The 20898-nt window shown below is 36.1% G+C and overlaps 1 protein-coding gene across 3 annotated transcripts; it reads right to left on the reverse strand.

Annotated features, from left to right (window-relative positions):
* Nucleotides 1–3899: 3899 nt before the first annotated feature.
* On the reverse strand, nucleotides 3900–20471 carry LOC115279061 (myelin P2 protein). 3 transcript variants are annotated; one of them, XM_029923585.1, is made up of 4 exons: nucleotides 6897–6996; nucleotides 5510–5682; nucleotides 5083–5184; nucleotides 3900–4092 (listed from the first exon to the last, which is right to left on the reverse strand). In XM_029923585.1, exons 1-4 carry the CDS (start codon nucleotides 6967–6969, stop codon nucleotides 4042–4044), a joined length of 399 nt encoding a protein of 132 aa, XP_029779445.1. In that variant the 5' UTR covers nucleotides 6970–6996; the 3' UTR covers nucleotides 3900–4041. The 3 variants fall into 3 exon arrangements, with proteins under 3 accessions (XP_029779445.1, XP_029779443.1, XP_029779444.1); XM_029923583.1 differs by lacking the exons at nucleotides 3900–4092; nucleotides 5083–5184; nucleotides 5510–5682; nucleotides 6897–6996 and adding exons at nucleotides 17135–17313; nucleotides 17474–17575; nucleotides 18040–18212; nucleotides 20399–20471; XM_029923584.1 differs by lacking the exons at nucleotides 3900–4092; nucleotides 5083–5184; nucleotides 5510–5682; nucleotides 6897–6996 and adding exons at nucleotides 17135–17313; nucleotides 17474–17575; nucleotides 18040–18212; nucleotides 20347–20409.
* Between the last annotated feature and the right edge of the window lie 427 nt (nucleotides 20472–20898).

Genomic DNA, 20898 nt, shown 5'->3' on the forward strand with positions numbered 1-20898 from the left:
GAAACAAACTGCTCATGATTTTGGGACAATAGAACAATTATATTTATTGAGGAATACATTTTGTTGCAAGTCATATTACCACAACCTCTAAAAATAGCACGTTTTAAAACTCTCCTTTTTATGGGTTTCTCTAGCTGGAGCCAAAATAAGTAAATAACTAAGTAAACACACCTCGGTTATGATGCTTCTCAGACGCACGTTGTTGACTGAATGCCCAGAGGCAGAGGAGCACTTGCCAAGGGCAGGTTGTTGTTTTTTTTTTTTTTTTTATGCATTTTGTTTGGAAAAAACTTTCAACTTGCAGGGAAGTTGCAAGAATCAAACTATTATACGGAAAATACATGTAGTTTTTAGTCTGATTCAGTTTTACCCTGTCGCTTTATCACTTGATCTCTTCATGTATGTATGTACTAATGTGTGTGCAAACACACAAACACACAAACTTTTCCTCTGAATTTTTAAAAAAGTAATTACATGTATAATGGCCTATAACCCTCAAATATTTCAATGTGTATTTCCAAAGAACAAGGATAGATATTTTCTTACATAATCATAGTACACTTCAAACCTAATTTACCATTTATATTTCAATTTACCAGTTAACCTAATATTGCCCTTTGGAGCATTTATTTTACCTCTAGTACAGGATCTAGTCTAGAATCACTTACTGTATTTAGTCAGCACATATTTTGAATGTAATTTAATCTAGAATATTCCACAGAACCTTTCTTTGTCTTCTGTGACAATAACATTTTTGAAGAATTCAATAAACACCACCCTCCTCTTTGTTATGGAACATTCCTCATTTGGAATTTGATATTTCCCAGTGATAAGATCCAGATAGGGATTCCAGGCTGAAATACTACGTAAGTGATGTTCCCTTCCAGGGTTTCAAATTTGAAGGCACATGTCCTTCTGCCCCTCGTTGGCGATGTTAGGGGTGATTACCCAGTCAAGGAGTTGTCCAGTTTTTCCACTGCAAAGTTAAACTCTTTTTCCCCTCATAACTAGCCATCAATCTGTGAAGAGATATTTTCTTAAGACAGTTTCTTACCAAAAGAGTATCCTTCTCATCAAAATTTCCCTCTGGATTTGGCATTCTTTGGCAATTCTTGCCTAAGCCACTATTTACAGTGATGGCTGAATAATGACTTTCCATTTCTCACACTCCTTCCACATTTACCAGTCAGCCAATGGCATTCTTCTATAAGAAACACTCTTCCTTCTTTCTCTTTCTCCCCATTATCAATATGGATTCATAGGTATGTATTTTTCCTTCATTTACTTATAAGTTATTATTTTTCTCAATTATTTTTCAAATTGCCCCAGTTTGACCAAAGGAAATGCCTCTAGGCTGGCTTCCATGTTTTGATGGCAGGCCTCTATTATTTTTTTAAACACTTCCCTACTTTCTGGTATAACAATACATTTCAGGCTCATCTTGTACCTATCCTGACCTCACATTAGAATTAGTTGATTCTTTATGGAGTCCTCATTCCTTTTAGTAGGAAATAATTCTGGACACCAAAGTCTGGATGGTAAGTGAACTCATTCTTCCTGCAGTGTCATTGCTTCTAAGCTCTTTGGTCAGACAGAGCTAGGAAGTTTATGGATGTATATACACATACATATAGACATAAACATGTGTGTACACACACATAAATGCATGCATGTATGCATGTACAATTAATGCACGTATGCACATATATACACATATGCCTTAGAAACCATAAATTTACATCTATTCCAATCCATTCTCACAGGATTCTTTCTTGCTCCTCCCCACCCTCACCGATTCCATATCTGTATGTTCCTCTTCCACAGTGAAATCCTGGCCTCCAACAACATGACCACATTTCTCATTTGCTCAATCATACAATACATTTGAAATAGCTTCATTGTTACTTGGGCACAGTAGTCCCAATTCCTGCCTGTGAAAAATCAACTGAACCCAGTAATTCTATGCCCAGCTATTTATACAAAAGGAAGGAACTCATATGTCCACCAGCAGCCTTGTACCAGAATGTTTATAGTAGCTTTATTCATCATGGCCAAAAAACTGGATATAGCCCAATTATCTTAAGAGAAGAATGGATTAGCGAACTGTGATGTGTTCATGCAATAGAATACTACTTAGCAATAAAAAGAGCAAACTAATGCATGCAACAATATGGATGGATTTCAGAAACATCGTGCTAGGTTTAAAAAGGCTAACATAAAAAAAACATAATGTATGATTCCATTTATATGATATCCAAGAACAGGCAAAAATAATCTCTAATGGCACACCTTTAGAGATATTATAAGAAACAGACATGTTTCTAATAGAGAGGTGTCACCAAGGAGGCAAAATAGAGTAAAGGTTTAGCTAATGGCCTCTCTTCAGATAGGGGCAAAGCCTGCCTCTACCAAGATTTTACACAAGTCATTCTACACTTGTTTCCTCTTTTATAAAATGGGGATAATAGTAGCATCTACCTGCTAGAGTTGTATGAAATTATATTAAATATGACAACATGGCATGTAAATCATCTGATAGGGAGTGAATGAACTCGGCACACAGTACACATACAACGTTTCGTAGCTGTTATTAGCAGAGGATGTGTGTTCATACATTGCCCTATATGTGTATACTGCTCACTGCATTGTCACTAATCAGCAACAATGCTCCGGAAAGCAATGCAGAAATATTCAGTAAGAACCCATCAGATTTTCCACATTCTTTGATTTACTAATCCCTCTCCTAGAAAAAGTAGTCAGCACAATCAGATATATACATGAAGGCAATTTTTGCAAAATAATCTGTAATAACTCCAAACTGGGCATAACATAAAAATAGAACAGTTGTATTATAGAGCCATAATAAATTGTGGTATGTCATTAGTTGCAATTTGGAAGAATCTTTGTTAAAGTAATAAAAAGCAGAATACAAAAAAGTATGAGCAATGTGGTTACAGAGGAGTGCTATATATCCACATGCTCATACTGTGTAGGGCAGCAGCAGCTGTTTTCCTCATTTTAAGATTTGTAAAGAGCGCCTGGGTGGCAGAGTTGGGTAAGCGTTCGACTTTGGCTCAGGTCATGATCTCTCATTTGGAGGGTCTGAGCCCCCCCCATGCCATGCTCGGTGCTGACAGCTCAGAGCCTGGAGCCTGCTTCTCAGTCTGTGTCTCCTCTCTCTGCCCTTTCTCTGCTCATGCTCTGTCTCTCTTGGAAACAAGTAAACATTAAAAAAATTTTTTAACAAATTTTCCTGATCATCTTTTCATTTAAAAAAATGTATACTTTTTTTGAATTAAAATTATATTCTTTGTATAAAAACCCAAACATTAAAGAAAATTATAATATAAAAACCAAATAATAGAAATCAAATCGCTACTTGCTTTTGGTAGAGATGCAACAGGGCAGAACACTGACTGGGAAGAGGCACGAGAAAACCTTCCAGGATTCAGGAAATGCTCTATTATTTCGATCAGGATGTGAGTTATACAGGTGTGTGCATTTGTCACAATGGCTTGAACTCTACCCTTAATATCTGTGCATTTCACTATCCATAAGTTACTCCTTGATTTAAAATAAATTGACTTGAGTAGAGGCCGCCCTCTTAGCTGAGACAGAACTCTGACTTAAACCATTCCTTGTAGTTTAGCTCACTTCCGATCCTCTTCCCATTTGTTATGCTCCTCCTACCCTGATCAATACATTTACTTCCTTTTACTATCCAGTTACTTGCTTTACTGTCATTTCGATACACAAAGTGCAACATAAGTTAGAATTTCACAGATCACTAAATGACGGTATCAACTATTTAGGTGTGGCCAATATACACACTTTAATAGAGTAAGGAAATACTTGCAAATTGAAAATGCTCAACAATACTGAATTTTAGATTAATCCTCAGTTTAGACCTTTACCTATCTGATGATCTATTAAGACAAAAGCAAAACAAACAAATTGCAGTGTAGTCGGGCCTTGCCAACGAAAACCGTTGACTTCCAACATCAAATGATCGAATGCCACTTCAATGAGGAAATTATTTTCTCAGACCTTCTCATAAATTCTGGTGCAGACCACGCCCTTCATTTTACATTCCTTAAGAAAAGAAAGAGATTCACTGAGTATTTAAAACTCAAACTAGAGAACAACAAATTTGCAAATAGCAACCGAAAATAAAAAACAAGCTCTGCAGATTAAACGTAGGGAGAAACAGAATATCAGTGTGTCAGTCTCCAGAAATTTGGAATTATGACCACTGAAATAAAAGAAACAGTTTTGAAGTCAATCTATGTTATTATGGAAGAATTTTCTTAAAGTAGAAGGTTTTTATGCATAATTTGCATGCATTTAAATCTACTAAAAGTGGATTTCAAAACTATATGCATATTTGTATCCTCTGAGGGACATTTAAAAATACTGATGGCTCCTTCTCCCCCTCAGAGATTTGCACTTAATTGATCTGTGTTGGGACCACATATTTGTATTAACTTCCCATATAAATATATTTTGTAGCTAGGGATAAAAATCTCTAAACTAAAGGAAAAAACATTTAAAATTACATGAATTTATATTCAATGCATATATTAGTAAGCACAGAAGCAAAAACTTAAAATAAATCATTAAAGGTGATCCCATGGAACCCTGGTCATCATTCTTATCTGCTGACTGAGGGGCTGAGCTTAAATTATTGATATGGTGTAGTTCAAGTTCTTTGGATTCTTGACAGCAAAATACTTAGATAGCCTCAAATATTCTATAATTGAGCTGTTTCAGAATGTTTTGCTTTTAGAACTTAGATTTGCTTTTCTCTTTGTAAGTTCAGATGTGATATTTATACACGCTTTACCATTAGTTTTTGGTATTATTTCTAAAGTAATGGATGGGCTTTGTTATTTCTAAAATCTTGGACCCATACTTGAAGTACTTGTAGCTGAGACTTCATGGTTAAAATATTACCTAATCGTTAACTTTGACCTTATTCTTAGCCATTCTTACCTATTTGTATTGCAAAGGAAAAAAATATTTTGAAAAAGTTTCTCTATTTAAATAGCATTTATTTATATTTAGAAGTGAAAATATTCTTACCACTACCATTTTCCCATCCACCAACTTTCTTTTTATTGTTGTCTCTTTGCCATCCCATTTCTGCACTTGATTCAATGAGCCTCTTGACAAGGTTACAACGCTCTGCAAAGACAAGTTTCCATAATCCAGTTGCTTGGACTTTGGTTGATTAAAGAAGCAGTTCATTCAGTATTGAATTGTTTTCATAATAGATGTCTCATGAGGTACATTCATTTTTCTATTTTTATTTTATTTTTTTTTAAAGTAGGCTCCACTCCCAACATGGGGCTCAAACTCACAATCAAGAGCCTTGTGACTGAGCCAGCCAGGAGCCCTCAAGTCACATTCACTTTCAATAGAATGGAGTATCTACCATTTTGAACACTAACAGGAATAATCCTCTCAGGCCCAGACTGACCCAACTTTGAAAAGAAACATTAAAATTTACCTTTGTTTTCCTGTTGTCAGCTGTGGTTTCTTCAAACTCCTGGCCTAACTTAAAGGAGATCTCTGTATTTTTAAATGTACTTTCAGTTCTTATAGTTATAATATCCCCTTTCTTGCTGATAATCACTCGGGGTTTGGCCAAGTTTCCCAGTTTTCTGGTGGCTAGCCCCACACCTGAAAATCAAGATAGTGTTAGAATTATGTTGACCAAGAGATATACCTAGAGAGACTATGAACAGCCACCTTCTTTCTTTTTAAGTTTTTTAAAAAATTATTTTCTTTTATTATTTAAAATTTGTATATTATTTATTATTTAAAATTATTTTATTTTATTATTTATTTTTAGAGAGAGAAAGTACATGTGCATGATTGGGGAGGGGTAGAGAAAGAATGAAAGAGAGAGAATCACAAGCAGACTCCTCACTGTCAATGCAAAGCCTAGCGTGGGTCTCTAACTCACAAACTATGAGATCATGACTGAGCCAAAATCAAGAGTTGAATGCTTAACTGAGGGTCGTCCAGGGGCCCCTGAATGGTGGCCATCTGGGCTCAGTTGTGTCTCAGCTGTGGGAGTGGCAGGTAGTACCACTCACTACCAAGGACCTTCTCCCATGTCTAACCACCTCGTGAAAATACATGTCCATAGACTTAAATATCTGAGCTTTTATTACTACAAAAGTAATGTCTTCAAGTTTTAAGATAAAAATGTTCAGCCAGAATAGTACCAGTCATTTACTTTTACCACTTTCAATCCCACAGTCTTTGAAAATCACTAATATTTTCTGTGGATCATTCCAGATATTTTATTTTTACTTATAAATATTATAGGGTATATTTTAAATGAGACCCTGACAGGTACACACTGTTCTATGATATTTCCTCTCAGTAATATATTGTGGATAGAGAAAAGAACTCCCCCCACATGCTTAATAGAATCTCATTTCTGAAATTTTGCTGTGGCCCTTAAGCTGGTAAGAAAAAACTATCCATTTTTCTTCAAGATCTGTACCATTAAAAATGATCATAGATAACTGATCTTTTTTAAATTTTCTGCATCTGAAAAACAAAATGTCAAATGAGAGAAATACATGAAGGAAATATGTATATTTGTCTCTTTATATATGTATGTATATATGTGTGTATATATATTATGTATATATATAATCACTGTAGTAGAGCCTAAGAATCTATACCTTACCAAACCTCTAGGTGATCTAAACCTATGCACAAGCAAAACACAAATAAATTATTTGAATTACACAATAGAAGACTAATTCCAAATAAAGATTATTTTTCCCAGAGTCCCAGAAAAGGAATTAGAAAGAAATAGTCATGCAGCTTTCTCAAAAATGATCTTCTCAACCAAAGCCACAAAGAACATTTCTTACCCAGAGCTTTCATGTAATCATCAAAATTCTCACTGGATACAAGTTTCCAGGTGCCCAGGAATCTGTTGCTCATTGCGATGGTTGAGAAGTCAACACAGTTCTAGATGAGACTCAGGAGACTCAAATAAGATGCTGAAGCCTCAGAAAATTCTTTTCAAAGATGTCCAAAGCATGTGACTCTCACAGAGAACCAATGGGGAAAAGCAGTGTCAGGATTCTGCAATGAATCCTCCATTAGGACAAAAGAAAGCTCCACATAATGTTTCCTTTAGTCTCTAAAAAATTTTATAAAGATCAATGAGAGTACTATTTGAACAGTCAAAAAATTTTTGGCCTATCTTACATTTTTAAGAAGTGCTTAGTCCTTAATGCTTTGGAAAAGACTCCATGAATTGAATCTTATATCAAATCAATTATATGAGCATGAATGAATGAGTGTGTGTGTGTGTGTGTGTGTGTGTGTGTGTGTGTGTGTGTGTTTAGGCATCTTGGTCACTCTCAATCCTGAGTCTGCACAATTAAGAATTCTTATTGAAAGAGAAGAAAGAGAGGAAAATGTCCATGAGTATTGTGATAACCGCCTCAAATATGTTGTGGGAGAGAAATGCAGGAAAGCAGTGTGAGGAAGTATTCATAGGTAAGGGAGGCTTGGCATAGTTCACATTTCCCAGGCGGGCAGAGTGGGCAGACAATACGGTCAGTCTATTACAACAGAGCACAGAAATTGTATTCATGGATGGATAAGAAGTGGCACCAGAACGCGCTCTTTGACCACAGCAAAGATTTTCATCTAAAAAAACCCTCAAGTTCAAATTCAGCAGGTTCTTAGTTAATATAACAACTTTGAATTTAAAGCCTTTAAAATAAATCTTCAGTTTTATAAAGAGAAGAGTTGTCTATATAAATAATACTAATGTATATTGAGAGCTCATTATGGGCCAATCACTGTGCTAAGTGCTTATTATGGATTATTTTATTTAATTCTCTCAATACTTCACAGAGTTAGGCACTATTATTACATAGATTTTACCAATGAGAAAACTAAAGCTTGGGAAGTTTAGGTAACTTGGAGAGGCAAGATTTGAACTTGGCATTGTTCTCCAGCCTGGACTCTGGATAATTGACTTATACTGCTCCCTTCATACCACATATGCACCGAGGCATTGGCCAAAGTCATCACCATGACTAGGTGCCGGCCTCCAAATCAGTAGTGGACAAAGTCAAGAGATGAGGCATCCCAGCTACTATGGGACATTAGAGCCTCAGTCTTTGACCAGGGGAAGCAGATGTAAAACCACTTCAGATAGAAGAATTGCTCTTGGGAATACTTTTTTGCTGCCATGTCTTTTCCTGGTGGTTTTCTATATTGGCATTAATCCTGATTGTAAGACAACGGATATTACTACATTTTATATATCTGCACACAGGTTGGCACTCTTCACAACAATGGGAAATTGATCATGGAGAAATATCCCATGATCAGTTTACTCATAACATGTAGAATTGCTGGCTTCTAGGGTTTAGGTTACGAATGTCATCACTGTGCCATAACCATTGCACTTACGTGGTTAGGGTCCAAGTTGGGTAAAAAATATGGAATTTTATACAACGAATCTAAGTCTCACCTTACATTACTCATGCATGGATAACTCAAAGTGGGGATGAAATAGTGAGTAGAAAAATTTCTCAGCTAATCAGCTAACCCAGTCCTAGACCTGAGAGAATATAACCGGAGGAAGGATATTACACTGGGATAGAAGAGACAATTATGGGGGAAAAAGGGGGAGCGGGCTTTTGATTAGTGAATGTGTTATTTTCTTAACCAAAACACTTAATAAAAATGAATGATGGTATCACTTGTGCCCTCAAAAAAGATTTGTCATCCTACTTAATTGAGAAGTGGAGCATTCAACACTTTGGTGTTCTACCTAAATCTCTGAAACATTCTCAAACCATCCCACTTGAGCTGAGCCCTTGTAGTCAGAGGGACTGATATAGCTATGTGAATTTTCAGCAGTCCCTATATTGCTTATGGGAATAGCCATGGAGTTAAAATATAAACATTGAGCTATATATTAGCAAGGCTTATAACTTGTAGCAATTTTAAGCAAAAAAGAGAATTTTCTATTTTAGTTTATCAGCAATATACTGACTGCTGGAATTAACCAGATATATTCATACCAAAATAAAATTCTGAGACTCATATGTGAATCAAAGGCACAGATCAAAGCAATGAGAAAAGATCCAGGCTAAACCAGGATTGAGATATTAAGTCACTCTTACCTAAGAAAGCTATCAATATCTTAGTGATCAAGAGTGGATAATAAACACCAAAGCCACATTATAACTAGATACATATATTTTGACCGGAACTAAATGTAGTCTGTTTATAGCATGGATTCACCTTTCATAGATTTATTGCCTATATAAATGCTCAAGAAAAGGAGAGCTACTTGAATCATACACTGAAAAGAGCCTTCAGAGGTCCAAATGAAATAGATAAAGAAAGTCTGCTCTGTATATGTCAGGCAAGTATCTCTCACACATTGTCTTCAAGCTATATCCTATTACATATTTGGGAAAGTGATAACCAATTATCCTATGGTAAATGAACAAAGAATTCATGATCACCCACTTGAGTGCCAAAGATCTGGCTCCATTCCTTTCATTCATTTAATTGCAAAAATATTGAGAGCTTACTAAGTGTTAAGTCCTGTTCAAGATTACAGTCATTGAACAAAATTCCATGACCTTGTGGAACTTACTTTCTATATTAAAATTATTATATAGCTTGAAATTATTTGCAAAATAGCAATATCATAATTGGTAGCAAGAAAAACATACTAAATAATGAGCCAATATAAATGGTCATTTTTTAAATGTCCATTTTTTTAATAATTGAGAAAACAAAGAAAGGACCTTAGAGCTTTCACATCCTCATAATAGATGAGGAAATTAAGCTAACTTTCCAACTGTGACATTTTAGAAAAGATGGATGAATTTTTTTGTAATTCTTCAAGGCATCAAAGAGATAAAAAGGTAGAGAAAAACTAAGGGTCTAGAATTTGGGTGAAAAAAGGAAAGCCCAGAGAAACAGTCCCAATATTTGGGGCTGCTGCCTTTCTATGATCTCTGAATTCTGCAGAAGGCAAGGGAGAGGCGGAAGTCTGAGGAATGTTCATCGCTGTGTTGCAGGGTGAGGGGAACATTGGGGGGGAGTCTGGTTCATCATCACACTTTGGTTTGCAGCATAGGGCAGAAGGTGAGGTAAACAGGCCTGGCTAATGTAAATTCAACTCTTAACATTAGTTTAGTGTGATCTGGACAGCCAGTGAACCCCGCTACCAGCCAGAAGCAAAAGAAGATAATGTCTAAATTATTTCTACAATTTTTCATATACATTGTCAATCAAAAATAAACACCACAGGGAGACAGGAAAATATTCTTAAAGAGCAAAAGAAACAGGAGCCAATAGAGATAAATGATTGACAGAGCAGATAAAAATTAAATAAAAACAAACATAGAAAATATCATAAAGGCCAAAAAAATTTTTTTGGAATGGCTTTTCCATTTATTTATTTGTTTGATATCTATTTATTTGTTTTTCTCTTTAAAGTTTTTACTTATTTATTTATTTTTAATTTGCATCCAAGTTAGTTAGCAGATAGTGTAACATGATACCAGGAGTAGATTCCAGTGATTCATCCCTTATGCCCCTCACCCGTTCAGCTGATCCCCCCTCCCACAACCCCTCCAGCAACCCTCAATTTGTTCTCCGTATTTAAGAGTCTCTTATGTTTTGTCCCCCTCCTTGGTTTCATATTATGTTTGTTTCCCTTCTGTTCATCTGTTTTGTATTTTAAATTTCTTACGTGAGTGAAGTCATAGGATATTTGTCTGCCTCTGCCTGGCTAATTTCGCTTAGCATAATACCCTCCAGTTCCATCCAAGTAGTTGCACATGGTAGGCTTTCATTCTTTTTGATAGCCGAGTAATACTCTTATGTATGTATATTTATACCACCTCTTCTTTATCCATTCATCCATCGATGGACATTTGGGTTCCTTCCACACTTTTGCTATTGTCGATAGCACTGCTATAAACATTGGGGTGCACAGGCCCCTTTGAAACAGCACACCTGTATCCCTTGATAAATACCTAGGAGTACAATTGTTGGGTCTTAGGGAAGTTCTATTTTTATTTTTCTTAGAAACCTCCATACTGTTTTCCAGAGTGGCTGCACCAGTTTGCATTCCCACCAGCGACGCAAAAGAGGTCCTCTTTCTCCTCATCCTTGCCAACATCTGTTGTTTCCTGAGTTGTTAATTTTAGCCATTCTGACAGGTGTGAGGTGGTATCTCATTGTGGTTTTAATTTGTATTTCCCTGATGATGAGTGATGTTAAGCATTTTTTCATGTAAGACCATAACTTTTTTAAAAGACTGATAAAATTTGCAAACTCTTAGCAGGATGGACTTAAAGAGAGGGTGAAAGTTATTAACTATAGGAATAAAAAAAGGCATATCAGTATATCCTATAGTTATTAAAAATTATGGGTATATAACAGTAATTTAAAAGATCATAAGAAAGTAATATGAGCTACTTCATGCCAATAAACTTTAAGATTTAAAAGAAATTTATAAACTCCTTAGAAAACACAATTTATAAGAAATAATACAAGAAGTAAAAATGTGAATACTTCTAAATCCATTATTATTGCTATAGTTAACATTGCTCTCATAAAGATGCTCTGGGCCTGTGAGCTTCACCAATGAGTTCTTACAAATATTTACTGAAAAAGTAACACCAGTCTTACACAAAATCTTCCGGAGAATAGGAAAGAAAGTATTAATTGCCAGCTTGTTTCCACCAGCGTCTTTGTATGCGCTCTCCTCTTTTCCTGGAATGTTCATCCACTCCCATGTGGTTAATCCTTACATTTCCGCTCAATCGCACTTTCCTACCCTTGGGATGACATCCTTTAGATTTCTTAACTTTCTCTATTATATTATAATATAACAGTTACTGCAGTGGAAATTTTTATTAATTTTGGATATTATTTGATTAATATGTATATTACCCACTAAAGTCTTGAGTCCATACAAGTGGGGAAAACATGTGACTTTACTGGTGTAGTATCCCAAGTACATAAGTCAATAAATATTTGTCGACTGACTGAATGAAGAAAATACAAAATTTTCTACTTATAAGGGTTATTACTTGCATTAAATTAGATAATAAATAATATGAGAGCATCTAAAATTGGTGCTTGTGATCAATAGTATTATTCTCCTAAACGTCCTTCTCTCCTCTCCCTCCCCTGCCTTTTTTTCTTCCCTTTTTCGCACACACTGGAAGCATGGAGAAAGCAAAGGCGGTTGGGGCACATCTAAGTGTGAAACTTAATGACAGCACTCATCCCTTCATTTGGTCATTCTTTTAGTCAGTGGTAAAAGTAGGTGCCTTTTTCTGTGTCCAGGATATGACCGTAGTATACCACTAGGGAAGTGCACGTAAGTTGATTACAAGATTCATTGTACATATTCTCACCTGCATACATGTAGGCAATTACTTGACACAAATTTATTGAACTGAGGTAGCACTGAAGGGAACATGGTGAGTTAACAGCAACAGTTCCTGTCTATATGGGCCTTATATCCTAGTTAGGAAGATAGATATTAAGCATTCAGAAATATATTAGAATATCCAATTATTATTTTCCTTTTTCCCAATTATCATTTTTTTTTTTTGCAGATGGAGATAGTGAGGATACTATTAAAGAGCCAAGGAACCATTGTTATGTAGGAAGATTCCCTTATGGACTTGTTTAGGCACCAGATGCCTTGAGGCTGATGATCTGATTTATCTTTAGAACCCAGCCACTAAAGCCTCCGGTGCCCCCACCCCAGACAGTTATTTCACAGAAGGTGACAATGGCACTTCAGGCTTGATATGTTCCTATTACATGTTTCAAATAAGTGTTTTTCTCTACGTTTAACAATATTGAGATTATAGTTGCTTTCTTAATGCAAATCATTTCTTGTAACCTCCTTAGTCACCAGAGGATATTTGATCTTTTGGTTGCTATGGTGACAGTTGCTGTGACATTTATGCTGCTCAAAGGTGCTTAATAAGCTTGCCTTTTGTTGAATGGCAATAAAGAGAGGGAAGTAGTTTCTGATTCCTTCAAACAATGCATTTAGCTTTGTTTTTATGAGACTGTAATGTACATGGCCTCTTGCAAAACTAGTCTAAGATTTCAAATCATTATTCCTAATAGGACACCTGAGAATTAAAGTTACTCATTCACTGGGGAGGAAATAGAAGATAATTTCTGCATCTCAGCTTCTTTTGTTAGTCATTATGGCCACAGTTTTTTATTCAATTTGCATTTTTTCCTCTTAGTGAGAAAGTGACATTCACATCATTAAAGTAGGCTGTACTTTTCAGGTATTAGCATAAAGAGCCAGAGGAAATACTTTTCAGGACTCAGCCATCTGCTCCCTTACAGCTGGTGGGAGAAAGGAATCCCTGAGAAATAATTCACTTGCAAAGGATAGCGAGAAGCGTTAGTGTGTCTAGCTTTATTTCATAAGGAACATATATAAACTCATAAAAGTTAAGGGGATTTTCTAATCGTGTGTTACACAAATAGCCTACTTTTTCCCTAGTTTATTTCCTTGGTTATGTCTTATAAATGTTTTCAATAATTAAGTTGTATAAAGGCCTTGAGAGAAAGTATTATTTAGACACACACACCCCACACATACACACACGCACACACACACAGGTACATACATGTGCATACACACATAGTATTTTTCCTAAATGTTCAATTTAGAAATCTTAAGAACCTGTAAATTTGGGATTAGGTTATTTCCTGAAATTTCACCCTAATTTTCCAACTACATAATGGGTAAAGTTAGACCCCATTTTGCAAAGGAGAAAACCAAAGTGGTTAAACAGCGCATGTGTGCTCACACAGGTGTCCACGACAGAAGCAGGATTCAAGTCGCTCCCACTGCTTCTCAGTGCCCATTCATTTCACTTTACTGCAGTGTGTCTCTGGGGTAACAGACAAGTCCGATCCTCTCATGGGGCTTGGGTCTAGATGGTTCCTTCCCAGTCCTGTCCCTCTTCAAAAATTACACAGGATCTAGGTATATCTGGCATTAAAATCGGTAATCTGGAGTGCCTGAGTGGCTCAGTCTGTTGGGCTTCTGATTTCGGCTCAGGTCATGATCTCAGGTTCGTGGGTTAGAACCCCGTGTTGGGCTCTGTGCTGACAGCTCAGAGCCTGGAGCCTGCTTCCGATTCTGTGTCTCCCTCTCCCCTCCCCCTCTCATGCTCCGTCTTTCTCTGTATCAAAAATAAATAAAACATTGAAAAAAAATTTAAATGGGCTATCTATATTTTCCCTAAACGTTCAATTTAGAAAGCTTAACAGTCTGTAACTTTGGGATTAGGTTATTTCCTGATACTTCATCCCAATGTTTCTACCTATCTTTGGTTACTATGTTTGAAATACTTATTTCTTATGGCCAGAAGAAAAGTATGGACTTTTATGTTTATTAGGTTCTTGTGCAAAAAGTATGAAAATTAGGGGCGCCTGGGTGGCTCTGTCGGTTAAGCATTCAGCTTCGGCTCAGGTCATGATCTCACGGTTGTGGGTTCGAGCCCCACATCGGGCTCTGTGCTGACAGCTCAGAGCCTGGAGCCTGCTTCAGATCTGTGTCTCCCTCTCTCTGCCCCTCCCCTGCTTGCACTGTCTCTCTCTGTCTCTCAAAAATAGATAAAAAACAAAAAAAATTTTTTTTAAGTATGAAAGTTAAACATTTTGGGATTAGGTTATTTTCTGATATTTCATCATAATTTTTTCATCTATTCTTAATTACTGTCTTTGGCATAGTTAGTTATTTTTATGGCCAGTGAGAAAACCATCGACTTAAATGTTTATTGCATTTTTGTGCTAAAATTTGTGAAAATTGAGCACACTAAGAATGTTCAAAAAATTATTTTGTCAGTGACTAAGTAGTATTGGGTAACAAAAAAAGAAATCTAGTGAATTAATTATTCTTTGATAATAGTATTAATCATGGTTTTAGTATGACTGATCTTTGAATAATTAATACTTTCTCACAAACTTCAATGCAGATTTGAAATACGATGGTTTATTACTAAGCCATGCAGGTTAAAAATATTCAAATATAGAATATATTTTCCTTTGTGGCTTATAAAAACTATTACTTCCTTTATTTCAAACCCTTTTGGAAAGTGAATAAATAATGACTTTTCATTGCTCTACTCACTATCATAAAAAGTTCCATTATTTCCAGCACAAGTTAACAAATCTGACACGCTATTGTTTACTTACAGATAAATAATGATAAATCCAGCACAACAGGCAGGAATGTTATCATTTACTAACAGATACATAATGACTTTTGAAGGCAAGTCAGATATGCCAAGTGACTGATCATGCGAAAGTCCTTAGGAAAGACTGATTCTTAGTGAATCTTAGTGAATAATCAGTGAATTTTTTTTCTACAGAAATTTTGACATGAGTTGAGTGAGAATAAAAGTGAAAGCAATAGGGTGTGAAGATGCCAGCCTACTTGTAATATCAAAAGTTGTGAACTCTGTGCCTAACGTGTTGCTGTTTTCCAGCACCTGATTTGGTTTTGGACAGTTGTCAGAGTAAGAATTTATTGAGTCAATATTTCCTCAGAAGTAGTAGTTTTATTCTACCTATGAAAGACACAACATCAGGCTTTTGTTTCATTTAAGTTCTTTGTACTTTGAGCTGTGGCATAAAGAGAAGAGAAATAAGTCTTGAAAATTCAGACCTGTGGTATTCTTTTCCTAATTATGCCTCTGTAAATCTGAAGATTTAAATGAGTAAGTGCCTAGTGCTTTTTAGAGTAGCATCTTCTTAATGGTTGTGGGAAACCTTAATGGTTGTGCTCTGAGATGTTGCTAAAGTGGCTATCATTTGCACCCCACTTGCAGAGACTGTCTTCTGATTAAAGAAGGATTGGCCCCTGTCCCTCTTTGTGCAAGGACACATTGAGAATGAGAGTCCCTTTGACCTCTGGGGAGCAGGCATTGTTGCATTTAGTACACACTGGAATCTTTTAGGAAGGATAGGCACAAGTCGTGTGGGAATGGCTGTCATTGCCACATCTGGCAGCTGGGTGGTCACCACCAAGCCCATCACTTCAGGTGCACAGCTGTATGCTCAGAGGTCTTCAGGGTTCAATATTGACAATCCTAGATCCTCTCCTTGGCCTAGTTACTTTCCTTGATTTGGCTCTTGCCTCAGGCCCATGCTTAGTCCTTTTATATATTACCTTTCAATTTCATTCTTACAAAGGCAGCCATACTCCCCAGTTTGCCTAGGGCAGTCCCCATTTTTGCCTGTTGCCCAAGTGTAATTATCAATATAGCCCCTTTCTACTTTAGACAACAAATTCTATAGACATTCTTCTTTAGCCCATATTAAACGTAACTCTCAAAACTTACTGTTGACTGACTACTATCAATTTTGAATTTAAGGTACAATATGGTATTAACACAATTCTTTCTCTTTGCTCTAAACCCTGAGGATACTTCCTAGTAACAGTACTTAGTGAAATTATTAAGGGACTTTGTGTAGCTCTAGATATATTTTACTAGGCATTTAGAAATTCTGGACTGGCATTTAATATAATGTCATTCTGCAAAGACTAAGTTATAAACAGTGGTGACAGATGTCCTGGCCTGATTATTTTAAATGGGCTTATGGATGAGTATGACAATAATTGTTTTAAATGTCTTCTATAATAATTCAACCACAGTGTATAATATCTAGGCTCTGTTTTGTGCTCTAGCTAGCTAGCTAGCTAGCGAGGGCCAGCCTTCTGCAAAAACAAAAAGCCAGTAATGTTGGTTTTCAGCATCTGTGCTGCTCAAGGTAGTTTCTAGTGATTGTATCTGTAGTGTATTATATCCTCTTTGAGTTCACAGGAATTCCAACAGAGCACTCTTTGACAGAATGCCTTAACTTATAAATGGAAGGGGTCCACTAGAAGGAACCCAAGGACCGTACAAGTCAGGTAGATAGAGAGTAGAGGGACTTTGGTGCTCTAATAATCATACAATAAGCAAGTATTAATTGGTATATTTGCTACAAAGCTTCCTACCTCACCAATTAATCAGCTGCCCCCAACCCTCACTATCACACAGCTCCAAAGCTGCACTTAATTTGATGGTTTTATTAAGCAAATTTATGTTGAACAATTTTTTAAATCAGTGGCCCTAAGGATTATCTTCTTCAATTCCCAGTTTCTTGTTAATGAACAAGTTTCCACTGATGTAGACATTTCCTTCATACCTTTTCATAAATTCGAGTGCTGACAGTTTTATCCATGGTATATTCCTAAAAGCAAAGAGGGATCTATTAGAGTTGGTGCATGAAGGTTAAATTAGCTCTGCCCTCATTTCCCAGACTCTCAATTCAGGATGCAAAACAATTGAGTAACTTGAGAGGCATGCCTCAAATAGGAGTATCAAAAAATTTCAATTTAGAGAAAACTCACCACTACCATTTTTCCATCTACAATTTGTCTTTTGATTGTTGTCTCTTTGCCAAGCCATCTTTGGACATGAATCATTAAACCATTGCTTAATGTTATGATGCTCTATAAATGCATAAAGGGATCAGTTAGAAATAGCAATTCACAACATTCTTACCTGTCGAAGACTTTTCATCTACTTTTTAATTTCTATTTTGACATTCTTTTCCCCAAAATTCTCCCTTCAGTTCTTGTCATAATTTATTATAATCAAACTAGAGAAGTCTCAAGAGAGTATTCAGTTAATGCTCTCCTTCCCCAAACTATACCTAAACTATTTGTGAATAATTGTTCTCTTTTATATGCTCCTTTATACAAATGGATCAGAAAAAAAAAACATGTCAAATTTTTTGGTGTTGTGAACCATCAGGATAATTTACAAAAGGATTGACTTTAGAGATGTGCAGTAGTAATTAACAAGCCCAAAATGAGTTGGTAATTTATCAGATTAGATATGAATGAACCATGCTCAACCACCTCCTAGTTTATTCTGGATTGTGGAATACCAGGAAGACTTATTTAGTTCTTACCTTCACTTTCCGATTGTCTGCTGTGATTTCATCAAATTCTTCCCCCAGTTTGAAGGAGATCTCCGTGTTCTTGAGAGAATTTTCTGTTTTGATGTTCACTTCATCCCCATTGACACTAATACTGATTCTCGGCTTTGCTAACCCTGCCAGGTTCCGGGCTGCTGCGTTCATTCCTGTAAGTCAGAGAAATAATATGCCTTCCTAAGACATTTAGAAATAAGTGCAAACAGCCATACTGGAAAGCAATAAAAAGAAAACATACTTCCTCCATTCGGGTTTTGGGTAATGTGCTGTAATTTCTTCAATGCTCACTGTAATAGCAAGGTTGAGACAAGCAAGCTCATTGAGAAGGTATGTGTAGTAATTACACTTGACATTTTGAAAGGCTAAATTCACTTTTTGAGGCTATTGTGCCTCATCTAAAATCTTGGAGACTCATGCTTCATCTAAAATGTGTAGCTGTGTGGTCCCTTTTAGGGAATCAGAACTCATGCTTTACCTTGTGGAACAGCTGTGTGGGTGAGGAAAGTGCTACTATCTGCATCTTAGAGACGAGTACACAGCATCCTAGAGAGGCAGAGAGGCTTGTTCTAGGTGGTGTGCCTGGTAAGTAGCAGAGTTGAGATTTAAACACAGGTTTTCTAATTGAGAATTTTAGCACACTTAGGGAAAGAAAAGGCAAAAGAAGAAATACAATTTTCAAAGTACCTAAACTCCTCTAAAAGATTATGACTTAGAAAGCCCATGCCCCTCTTTTATTTGCAGATTGCATTCAAATCTGCCCAAGAAGAGAGGAAGTAGACAAATGATAGTTTGGCTTAGAGCCTGGCTCTGTTGTTCAGGTTGAGGATTGTCCATTGTCAAACTTGATTCCTGCAATAGATGGGCCAAGAGCTGAATCTTCTCTCTCTTACAAATAGCAAATTCGATTTCACATTCAGACTGTGGAACTGACAAGACACACCTGACTATGGAGAAGCAGTGTTCTCTGTGGATGACAAGAGAGAAGAGTGAGGTAGTTAAAACCTGGGCTTTGCCACTTGTGAGCTCGGGCATGTTATTTCCTTTCTCTAATCCTCAGCTTTCTCAACAGCAAAAAGTGGATAACTACAGTGCTTGCCTCCTAGGTGAGCTAGGAGGTTAAGTGAAAGCACTTAGCATGGCAGTGGCACATAGTAGGTGCTCAGCTGTTATTTCATCTTGTGTTCTGCCTCAGCCCACTCTCAATTAATCAAGGGCTACTCTTGCCATAAGCCCAAATTTTCTTAGATGTCCCCAAATTTAAACTCAAAACAGATGGGTCTATGAATCCATGAAGAAATAGTGAGGTATGTTTATCATATCTCCCTGAGAAAGTTATACTAAGTATGAAAAAGGGACAAATGTTACATTATGAACACACTGGCTTATTTTGCATTGATCACTTCAACCATATCTAAAGAAGAAAATAAGGTTAAAAAAATTCTTGGCTTTATATACAGCTTATTATTGTAAAAGAGACTTCTCTTAATTATTAAAAATAATTATTAAATAATTACTGTTCTAGCATTAGTGAAGAATAGTTTAGTTGCTATAGACCTGAGCCATTATAATTGATATTTATGAACTTAAGTATAGAGCTAAAGAATGGATTGGGTTTACACTTCTGAGAAATATTCAATGGAGAGACATTCAATGAGTAAAAATGTTCCATTTCTCCAATAAAAATTTGAAATTCTTGAAAATAATGTTTTTAAAATATCTTTCATATATATGAAGACTCTAAAAATTCACCAAGTAGAAATTTCATTTGTTGCTATTGTTCTTTTGAAGTTATAATTTAAAGCAAGCCTTGAAACAAATTCAGCTTATAAATTTAACTATAGATATTATTATCTGTAAATTGGAAGCTAAGAAATGCTATTAAATGAAATGATGAAGCTGGAGAGAAACTCTATCCATGAGTTAAGTTGAAATATTTTCAAAAAGGATAGAGGGACTTAAATATACAGATAATGACAAGGAAGTATATGTGAGCCTATTTATTACCTGTTATTTAAAAAATCATTACGTTATTTTAAGAAAAAAAAAAAGCATCCAACTTCAGCTCAGGTCATGATCTCACAGTTCATGAGAAAGTGCAGAGCTTGCTTGGGATTCTCTCTTTCCCTCTTTGTCCCTCTCCTAATCACTCTCTCTCTTTCAAAATACATATATTTTTTAAAAAATCAAAAGTAGATACAAAACTTTGTTAATCTTATATGACTATTTCCTAAGATCACAAAAGAGAGAATTCTAGGAAAATTTATTGTGAAATGCAAAACCAACCTCATAATGAAATGTGTTGCCAGTTTCCAAGTCTTGTAATGGTATTTCTCACCTAGTTGTTTCATGTATTCCTCAAAGTTTTCACTGGACATCAGCTTCCAGGTTCCCAAGAAGGACTCAATCATGATGGAAAGCTTGCTGAGAAGAGGCACTCACAACCAAAATCCAAAGAAATGTAGGGACTACAGCGCTACCCATATCTTAATTTAAAAGGCATCTTCATCATGTGACTTCTGAAATGACCAATGGGTAGCAGCAAGACCAGACATTATAGGCACCAGCATGACTCCTTGTATTCACCTCCAAATTAAGAAACAGAAAATCAGCATGTAAAGTTGAATTTAAGTCCATGATTATAGCTTCTCAGAAAGGTTTACACCCTCAAGTCACCTGATAAGTATTATTTGCAGAATGGAGACAATTTTCAATAGTGCTTTGAAATTTGAATGCTGAGTCAACTCTTTAGGAATATCCCAACAAATGTGCAATGAACACCTGACTAAGGTGCTTTTCCCACCTGAGACAAGAAGCACATCCTTCCTTGGTCCACCT

Source organism: Suricata suricatta, chromosome 15, assembly GCF_006229205.1.
Source record: "Suricata suricatta isolate VVHF042 chromosome 15, meerkat_22Aug2017_6uvM2_HiC, whole genome shotgun sequence".
NCBI classification, from domain to species: Eukaryota; Metazoa; Chordata; class Mammalia; order Carnivora; family Herpestidae; genus Suricata; species Suricata suricatta.